This window comes from Mobula birostris, chromosome 28 (assembly GCF_030028105.1).
Source record: "Mobula birostris isolate sMobBir1 chromosome 28, sMobBir1.hap1, whole genome shotgun sequence".
Classification (NCBI taxonomy): Eukaryota; Metazoa; Chordata; class Chondrichthyes; order Myliobatiformes; family Myliobatidae; genus Mobula; species Mobula birostris.
This window is the reverse complement of record NC_092397.1, coordinates 2,701,567-2,711,680: the sequence shown is the minus strand read 5'-3', so window position 1 is coordinate 2,711,680 and position 10,114 is coordinate 2,701,567. Positions and strand designations below refer to the sequence as shown.

General features: G+C 62.2%; 1 protein-coding gene across 1 annotated transcript in view; it reads left to right on the top strand.

The window, feature by feature from the left end:
• Nucleotides 1–1,547: 1,547 nt before the first annotated feature.
• vps51 (VPS51 subunit of GARP complex) overlaps nt 1,548–10,114 on the top strand; it is a 29,077-nt gene continuing 20,510 nt past the window's right edge. The window contains exons 1-3 of the mRNA XM_072245770.1: nt 1,548–1,743; nt 6,436–6,565; nt 8,773–8,919. Of these exons, the coding sequence (XP_072101871.1) occupies nt 1,567–1,743; nt 6,436–6,565; nt 8,773–8,919 (454 nt within the window). The 5' untranslated portion in view covers nt 1,548–1,566. The remainder of the gene's footprint in view (nt 1,744–6,435; nt 6,566–8,772; nt 8,920–10,114) is intronic.

The window sequence follows — 10,114 nt, the reverse complement described above, 5'->3', positions numbered from 1 at the left end:
CTTTCTTCTGCCTCCCTCTCTTCTTGAAGAGTGGAGTCACATTTCCAATTTTCCAGTCACCGGAACCATTCCAGAATCTAGTGATCATTACTAATGCCTCCACGATCTCTTCAGCAACCTCGTTCAGAACCCTGGGGTGTACACCATCTGGTCCAGGTGACTTATCTACCCCCAGGCCTTTCAGTTTAGAAAGACCCTTCTCACTAGTTATGGTAATTTCACATACTTCATGGCCCCTGACTCCTGGAACTTCCGCCAGACTTCTATTGTCTTCCACAGTGGAGACTGACATAAAATACTGAGTCAGTTCACCTGCCATTTCCTTGTCCCCCCAGTAATGTCTCTCCAGCACTGTTTTCCAGCGATCCAATATCCACTCTCACCTCTCTTTTACACTTTATGTACCTGAAAAAACTTTTGGTATGCTCTTTAATACTACTGGCTAGTTACTTTTGTATTCCATCTTAATCGGAATTATTTAGTCCGATGGCCTGGTGGAAGAAGCTGTCCCGGAGCCTGTTGGTCCTGGCTTTTATGCTGCGGTACCGTTTCCCGGATGGTAGCAGCTGGAACAGTTTGTGGTTGGGGTGACTCAGGTCCCCAATGGTCCTTCGGGCCCTTTTTACGCACCTGTCTCTGTAAATGTCCTGAATCATGGGAAGTTCACATCTACAGATGCGCTGGGCTGTCCGCACCACTCTCTGCAGAGTCCTGTGATTAAGGGAGGTACAGTTCCCATACCAGGCAGTGATGCAGCCAGTCAGGATGCTCTCAACTGTGCCCCTGTAGAAAGTTCTTAGGATTTGGGGGACAACATCAAACTTCTTCAGCTGTTGTGCCTTTCTCACCACCCAGCCGGTATGTGCAGGCTACGTGAGGTCCTCGGTGATGTGTATGCTGAGGAACTTTAGAGCTGTTCCCCCTCTCAACCACGGATTCTTTGATGTCTATAGGGGTTAGCCCTTCTCCATTCCTCCTGTAAACCACAACCAGCCCCTTTGTTTTTGCAACATTGCGGGAGAGGTTGTTTTCTTGACACCACTGTGTCAGAGAGATGACTTCTTCTCTGTAGGCTGCCTCATTATTATTTGAGATCAGGCCAATCAATGTAGTGTTGTCAGCAAATTTAATTAGCAGATTGGAGCTGTGGGTGGCGACACAGTCATGGGTCTACAGGGAGTAAAGGAGGGGGCTTAGTACACATCCCTGATGGGCTCCTGGTTTGAGGGTCAGAGGTGAGGGAGCCCACTCTTACCACCTGCCAGCAATCTGACAGGAAGTCCAGGATTCAGCTGCACAAGGCAGCATCAAGGCCCAGGTCTCTGAGCTTTTTATCGAGCCTGGAGGGAATTTTGTGTGTTTTACTCTGGGCTTCCTGCATCTGCAGAATCTCTCTTGTTTGTTATTGTCCCTGACCTTCTCTCTCAATATAACTTTATTGTTCCCGACCTTCTCTTTCGCTGTAACTTTATTGTCCCTGACCTTCTCTCTCAATATAACTTTATTGTTCCGAACTTCTCTTTCGCTGCAACTTTATTGTCCCAGCCGTGTCCCAGTTCCGGGCCGATGGCGGCGGCCGAGCCGGAGCCCGAGCCCGAGGGGAGGAAGCGACGCGCCCACGGGATGCTGAAGCTTTACTACGGGCTGAGTGAGGGAGGCGGGCGGCAGCCGAGCTCCCGGGACCCGCTGGACCCCGCCGACATCGACGGTGCCCACTTTGATCCCGAGGTTTACCTGAACAAGGTGCGGTCGAGTAATTGGGTGGGCAGGGGAACTGTCTGTGGGGGGGGGTCACTGTCTGCGGGGTCCGGGGTGTGTGTGGGGGGTCACTGTCTGCGGGGTCCGGGGTGTGGGGGGGGGTCACTGTCTGCGGGGTCCGGGGTGTGGGGGGGGGGTCACTGTCTGCGGGGTCCGGGGTGTGGGGGGGGGTCACTGTCTGCGGGGTCCGGGGTGTGGGGGGGGGTCACTGTCTGCGGGGTCCGGGGTGTGGGGGGGGGTCACTGTCTGCGGAGTCCGGGGTGTGGTGGGGAGGTCACTGCGGGGTCCGGGGTGTGGGGGGGGTCACTGTCTGCGGGGTCCGGGGTGTGTGTGGGGGGTCACTGTCTGCGGGGCCCGGGGTGTGTGGGGGGGGGTCACTGTCTGCGGGGTCCGGGGTGTGTGGGGGGGGGGTCACTGTCTGCGGGGTCCGGGGTGTGTGTGGGGAGGTCACTGCGGGGTCCGGGGTGGGGGTGGGGTCACTGTCTGCGGGGTCCGGGGTGTGTGGGGGGTCACTGTCTGCGGGGTCCGGGGTGTGTGGGGGGGGGGTCACTGTCTGCGGGGCCCGGGGTGTGTGTGGGGGGTCACTGTCTGCGGGGCCCGGGGTGTGTGGGGGGGGGGTCACTGCGGGGTCCGGGGTGTGGGGGGGGGTCACTGTCTGCGGGGTCCGGGGTGTGGGGGGGGTCACTGTCTGCGGGGTCCGGGGTGGGGGGGGTCACTGTCTGCGGGGTCCGGGGTGTGGGGGGGGGCAATCTGTCTGCGGGGTCCGGGGTGTGTGTGGGGGGGTCACTGCGGGGTCCGGGGTGTGGGGGGGGTCACTGTCTGCGGGGTCCGGGGTGTGTGTGGGGGGGGGTCACTGTCTGCGGGGTCCCTGTCTGCGGGGTTCGGGGTGTGGGGGGGGCAATCTGTCTGCGGGGTCCGGGGTGTGGGGGGGGGGTCACTGTCTGCGGGGTCCGGGGTGTGGGGGGGGTCACTGTCTGCGGGGTCCGGGGTGTGTGTGGGGGGGGGTCACTGTCTGCGGGGTCCCTGTCTGCGGGGTTCGGGGTGTGGGGGGGGCAATCTGTCTGCGGGGTCCGGGGTGTGGGGGGGGGTCACTGTCTGCGGGGTCCGGGGTGTGGGGGGGGGTCACTGTCTGCGGGGTCCGGGGTGTGGGGGGGGGTCACTGTCTGCGGGGTCCGGGGTGTGGGGGGGTCACTGTCTGCGGGGTCCGGGGTGTGTGTGGGGGGGTCACTGCGGGGTCCGGGGTGTGTGTGGGGGGTCACTGTCTGCGGGGTCCGGGGTGTGGGGGGGGGTCACTGTCTGCGGGGTCCGGGGTGTGGGGGGGGGGTCACTGTCTGCGGGGTCCGGGGTGTGGGGGGGGGTCACTGTCTGCGGGGTCCGGGGTGTGGGGGGGGGTCACTGTCTGCGGGGTCCGGGGTGTGGGGGGGGGTCACTGTCTGCGGAGTCCGGGGTGTGGTGGGGAGGTCACTGCGGGGTCCGGGGTGTGGGGGGGGTCACTGTCTGCGGGGTCCGGGGTGTGTGTGGGGGGTCACTGTCTGCGGGGCCCGGGGTGTGTGGGGGGGGGGTCACTGTCTGCGGGGTCCGGGGTGTGTGGGGGGTCACTGTCTGCGGGGTCCGGGGTGTGTGGGGGGGGGGGTCACTGTCTGCGGGGCCCGGGGTGTGTGTGGGGGGTCACTGTCTGCGGGGCCCGGGGTGTGTGGGGGGGGGGTCACTGCGGGGTCCGGGGTGTGGGGGGGGGTCACTGTCTGCGGGGTCCGGGGTGTGGGGGGGGTCACTGTCTGCGGGGTCCGGGGTGGGGGGGGTCACTGTCTGCGGGGTCCGGGGTGTGGGGGGGGGCAATCTGTCTGCGGGGTCCGGGGTGTGTGTGGGGGGGTCACTGCGGGGTCCGGGGTGTGGGGGGGGTCACTGTCTGCGGGGTCCGGGGTGTGTGTGGGGGGGGGTCACTGTCTGCGGGGTCCCTGTCTGCGGGGTTCGGGGTGTGGGGGGGGCAATCTGTCTGCGGGGTCCGGGGTGTGGGGGGGGGGTCACTGTCTGCGGGGTCCGGGGTGTGGGGGGGGTCACTGTCTGCGGGGTCCGGGGTGTGTGTGGGGGGGGGTCACTGTCTGCGGGGTCCCTGTCTGCGGGGTTCGGGGTGTGGGGGGGGCAATCTGTCTGCGGGGTCCGGGGTGTGGGGGGGGGGTCACTGTCTGCGGGGTCCGGGGTGTGGGGGGGGGTCACTGTCTGCGGGGTCCGGGGTGTGGGGGGGGTCACTGTCTGCGGGGTCCGGGGTGTGGGGGGGGTCACTGTCTGCGGGGTCCGGGGTGTGTGTGGGGGGGTCACTGCGGGGTCCGGGGTGTGTGGGGGGGGGTCACTGTCTGCGGGGTCCGGGGTGTGTGGGGGGGGGTCACTGTCTGCGGGGTCCCTGTCTGCGGGGTTCGGGGTGTGGGGGGGGCAATCTGCGGGGTCCGGGGTGTGGGGGGGGTCACTGTCTGCGGGGTCCGGGGTGTGGGGGGGGTCACTGTCTGCGGGGTCCGGGGTGTGTGGGGGGGGGTCACTGTCTGCGGGGTCCGGGGTGTGGGGGGGGGGGTCACTGTCTGCGGGGTCCGGGGTGTGGGGGGGGCAATCTGTCTGCGGGGTCCGGGGTGGGGGAGGGTCACTGTCTGCGGGGTCCGGGGTGTGGGGGGGGTCACTGTCTGCGGGGTCCGGGGTGTGTGGGGGGTGTCACTGTCTGCGGGGTCCCTGTCTGCGGGGTTCGGGGTGTGGGGGGGGCAATCTGTCTGCGGGGTCCGGGGTGGGGGGGGGTCACTGTCTGCAGGGTCCGGGGTGTGGGGGGGGCAATCTGTCTGCGGGGTCCGGGGTGGGGGGCGGTCACTGTCTGCGGGGTCCGGGGTGTGGGGGGGTCACTGTCTGCGGGGTCCGGGGTGTGTGGGGGGGGTCACTGTCTGCGGGGTCCGGGGTGTGGGGGGGGGTCACTGTCTGCGGGGTCCGGGGTGTGGGGGGGGGTGACTGTCTGCGGGGTCCGGGGTGTGGGGGGGGGTCACTGCGGGGTCCGGGGTGTGGGGGGGGTCACTGTCTGCGGGGTCCGGGGTGTGTGTGGGGAGGTCACTGCGGGGTCCGGGGTGTGTGTGGGGGGTCACTGTCTGCGGGGTCCGGGGTGTGTGGGGGGGGTCACTGTCTGCGGGGTCCCTGTCTGCGGGGTTCGGGGTGTGGGGGGGGCAATCTGTCTGCGGGGTCCGGGGTGGGGGGGGTCACTGTCTGCGGGGTCCGGGGTGTGGGGGGGGTCACTGTCTGCGGGGTCCGGGGTGTGTGGGGGGGGTCACTGTCTGCGGGATCCGGGGTGTGGGGGGGGTCACTGTCTGCGGGGTCCGGGGTGTGGGGGGGGGTCACTGTCTGAGGGGTCCGGGGTGTGGGGGGGGCAATCTGTCTGCGGGGTCCGGGGTGGGGGAGGGTCACTGTCTGCGGGGTCCGGGGTGTGGGGGGGGGTCACTGTCTGCGGGGTCCGGGGTGTGGGGGGGGGTCACTGTCTGCGGGGTCCGGGGTGTGTGGGGGGGGTCACTGTCTGCGGGGTCCCTGTCTGCGGGGTTCGGGGTGTGGGGGGGGGCAATCTGTCTGCGGGGTCCGGGGTGGGGGGGGGTCACTGTCTGCGGGGTCCGGGGTGTGGGGGGGGCAATCTGTCTGCGGTGTCCGGGGTGGGGGTGGGGTCACTGTCTGCGGGGTCCGGGGTGTGTGGGGGGGTCACTGTCTGCGGGGTCCGGGGTGTGTGGGGGGGTCACTGTCTGCGGGGTCCGGGGTGTGTGGGGGGGGTCACTGTCTGCGGGGTCCGGGGTGTGTGGGGGGGGTCACTGTCTGCGGGGTCCGGGGTGGGGGGGGTCACTGTCTGCGGGGTCCGGGGTGTGGGGGGGGTCACTGTCTGCGGGGTCCGGGGTGTGTGGGGGGGTCACTGCGGGGTCCGGGGTGTGGGGGGGGTCACTGTCTGCGGGGTCCGGGGTGTGTGTGGGGAGGTCACTGCGGGGTGTGTGGGGGGGGTCACTGTCTGCGGGGTCCCTGTCTGCGGGGTTCGGGGTGTGGGGGGGGCAATCTGTCTGCGGGGTCCGGGGTGGGGGGGTCACTGTCTGCGGAGTCCGGGGTGTGGGGGGGGTCACTGTCTGCGGGGTGTGGGGGGGGGGTCACTGTCTGCGGGGTCCAGGGTGTGGGGGGGGTCACTGTCTGCGGGGTCCGGGGTGTGTGTGGGGGGGGTCACTGCGGGGTCCGGGGTGCAGTGGGGGGGTGACTGTCTGCGGGGTCCGGGGTGCGGAGGGGGGAACTGTCTCCGGGAGGGATCTGTCTGTGGGGTCCGAGTTGCTGGGGGGTCTGTCTTTGGGGTCAGAGGTGTGGGGTGACTGTCTTTGGGGTCAGAGGTGTGGGGAGCGGTCTGTCTGCGTGGTCTGAGCCATTACCCAGTCTGGCAGTCCTGGTCCTGATGCTCCTGTACCACCATCGTGACGATAGTGGGTAAAGAGACTGTGGGATGGGTAGTAGGGACCCTTGGCATACAACAGCCCTGATAAATGTCACCAGCAGAGGGGAGTGAGACCCAGTGACCCTCTCAGAGTTTTCCTGTCCTCTGTGAGGTGTTGCAGCTTCTGTACCACACAGTGATGCAGCCCGACAGGAGACTCTCTCTCACTATCCTTGCCCTTGGCTCTCTCTGCTCTTGTCCAGCTGAGGAGTGAGAGCACGCTGGCAGAACTGATGGACAGCGAGACCGAGATGGTGAAGCAGATCCGGGCGCTCGACAGCGACATGCAGACGCTGGTCTACGAGAACTACAACAAGTTCATATCGGCCACAGGTAGGGGCGGACAGCGAGCGAGCGGTACTCCCCTCACACAGGTAGGGTCCTGTCTGAGGAACGGACAGGGAGTGACAGATACTCCCCTTGCACAGGTAGGGTCATTTCTGAGGGACGGACAGCGAGTGACAGATAACTCTCCTCGCACAAGTAGGGTCATTTCTGAGGGACGGACAGCGAGTGAGCGATACTCTCTTTGCACAGATAGGGTCATTTCTGAGGGACGGACAGCGAGTGACAGATTCTCTCCTCGCACAGATAGGGTCATGTCTGAGGGATGCCCCGTGACCGCGTGGGTTTCCTCACATATTCCAAAGGGGTATGGATTAGGGCCAGCGAGGGGTGGGCGTGTTATGTCGGCGCTGGAAGCATGGCGACACTTGTGGGCTGCCCCCAGCGCAATCCTCATTGACCTGATTTGACGCAAACGACGCATTTCACTGTATCGATGTGCATCCAACAAAACTAATCTCCCTTTTATTCGTCTCCCATCCGTGTACCTATCCAAACTTCACTCCAACGTTGAAATCAAGTTTGTGTGCACCATTTGCACTGGCCGCTCATTCCACACTCTCATCACCCTCTGAGTGAAGAAGTTTCCCCCGAAACTTTTCATCTTTCACCCTTAACCCTTGATCTCAAGTTGTTGTCCCACCCAACCTGAGTGGAAAAAGCCCGCTTGCATTTACCCTATCGAAACCCCTCATAATGTTGTATACCTCTATCAAATCTCCCCTCAGTCTCCTACGCTCCAGGGAATACAATCCGAACCCATTCAACCTTTCCTTAAAACTCGGGTCCTCCAGACCCAGCAACATCCTTGTAAATTTCCTCTGTACTCCATGGAATAGTGGACTGGTTTATCGTGTAGGATCAGGGAATGGGTTTGAATGGCACCCACAGCGAGCAGAGGGATTGGGGTGAAAGAGGGCGGCTTCGAGAGCCGGGAGCGGAGACCAGCATAATTTGGACTAACACACTCAAAATGCCAGGCAAATTCAGCAGGCCAGGCAGCATCTATGGAAATGATTAAACAGTGGGCATTTCTGGCTGAGTTCCCTCATCACGACCGGAAAGAAAGGGGGAAGAAGCCAGAATAAAAAGGTGGGGGAAAGGGAAGGAGGACAAGCTGGCAGGTGACAGGTGACGCCAGGTGAGGGGGAAGGTGGGTGGGTGAGGGAGAGGGGGGATGAAGTGAGACACTGGGAGGTGATGGGTGAGACCAGGTGAGGGGGAAGGTGGGTGGGTGGGGGAGAGGGGGGATGAAGTGAGACACTGGGAGGTGATGGGTGAGACCAGGTGAGGGGGAAGGTGGGTGGGTGGGTGGGGGAGAGGGGGGATGAAGTGAGACACTGGGAGGTGATGGGTGAGACCAGGTGAGGGGGAAGGTGGGTGGGTGGGGGAGAGGAGGGATGAAGTGAGACACTGGGAGGTGATGGGTGAGACCAGGTGAGGGGGAAGGTGGGTGGGTGGGGGAGATGGGGGAATGAAGTGAGGCACTGAGAGGTCATAGGTGAGACCAGGTGAGGGGGAAGGTGGGTGGGTGGGTGGGGGAGAGGGGGGATGAAGTGAGACACTGGGAGGTGATGGGTGAGACCAGGTGAGGGAGAAGGTGGGTGGGGGAGGGGGGGATGAAGTGAGACACTGGGGGGTGACAGGTGAGACCAGGTGGGTGGGTGGGGGAGAGGGGAGATGAAGTGAGAGACTGGGAGGTGATGGGTGAGACCAGGTGAGGGGGAAGGTGGGTGGGTGGGGGAGACCAGATGAGGGGGGGAGATGAAGAATCTGGGAGGTGAAAGGTAGAAAACAAAGGGTTGAAGAAGGAGAAATCTGGTAGGAGAGGAGAATGGACCTTTGGAGAAAGGGAAGGAGGAGGGGAACCAGAGGGAGGTGAGGAGAAGGAATAAGAGGGGAGCCAGAATGAGGAATGGGAAAAGAGAGAAGGGGCGAAAGGAGAGAGATTACTGGAAGTTGGGGAGATCGATGTTCGTGCCATCAGGTTGGAGGTATGACCATCGGACCAGTTGGGTCAAATGTTCTGACTGGTCATTTCTAGTTCCACGATCGTGTAGGGAGTTGGGCTCCACCATTTCCCGCCAGTTCCCCCTGGGTGATTATGGGCAAGGGGGGGGGTCGTGCGTTCTTCTGATCAGTAGGCCAATGTCGTTGCCCTCTTGCCTCCTCCTATTCCCCCCCCCTCCCCACAGACACTATCAGGAAGATGAAGAACGACTTCAGGAAAATGGAAGACGAGATGGACTGCCTGGCCACCAACATGTCGGCCATCACGGAGTTCAGTGCCCGTATCAGTCACACTCTGCAGGACCAACACCAGCAAATCACCAAGCTCTCAGGTGCTCGGGGAGAGGAGGGAAGCTGTGGTGTCGGGAGGGAGGGGTGGTCCACTAATGCAGGAGGTTCAGCAGATGCTGGGAATCCAGAGAACATACAAAATGCTGGAGGAACTCAGCAGGGTCGGCAGCATCTCTGGAAAGGAATAAACAGTCAACAATTCAGGCTGAGACCCTTCATCTGGACTGGAAAGGAAGGGAGGAAGAAGCTGGAATCAGCCAGGGGTAGTAGTCGAGTCAGATACTTCAGGGACATTGAACAGACACGTGGATGAAAGAATAATGGAGGACTATGTGAGAGGGAAGGGTTAGATTGATCTTAGTGTAGGTTTATATGCCATAAACACAAAGGATTCTGCGAAGCTGAAAACCCAGAGCAACTCTCACAAAATGCTGGAGGAACGCAGCAGGCCAAACAGCGTTTATGCTAATGAATAAGCAGTCGATATTTCAGACCAAGATCTTTGTCCTGGGGAAAGTTATTGATGAACTGATGGGAATTGGGACGGTTGGTTTCTGGAGGATCAGGGAGAACGGGGATCGGGGATGGTTTTGGGGAGGACAGTGTGGGTTTGCAAAAGATCGCAAGTAGTGCAAATTTGGTGGCGGGGAGAGTTGGAGGAAGTGGGGGTGTGATGGAAAGGTTTTGAAACCCTGGGGAATTAGGACAGTTGGGTTGGAGAGATGGTTGGGAACTGTGGGGCCATTACGAGGAGAAAGGGGATGCTGAGAGTTGGGGAGGTGCAGGAAGAGGGGAGTGCCAGTGAAGTTTTGGAATCCCTTGGGAAATGGGATGGTTGGGTTGGAGAGACGGTGGGGAAGTGTGGGACAGTTAGAGGAAGAGAGGGCTGGACTGGAGAAAGTTTTACAAGATGCTGGGAATCGGGAGGAGGGGAAATTGGGGTGTGACAGGAAGGTTTTGGAGAATACTGGGAATTGGGATGGTTGGGTTGGAGAGACGGTGGGGAAGTGTGGGACAGTTAGAGGAAGAGAGGGCTGGACTGGAGAAAGTTTTACAAGATGCTGGGAATTGGGAGGAGGAGAAATTGGGGTGTGACAGCAAGGTTTTGGAAAACGTTGGGAATTTGGACAGTTGGGTTGAAGAGATGGGAGGAACTGTGGGACAGTTGGATCGGAGAGATGGGAATTATGTGACAGTTACAGGGAGAGAGGTATGGGCTTTGGGGGAAAGGACTAC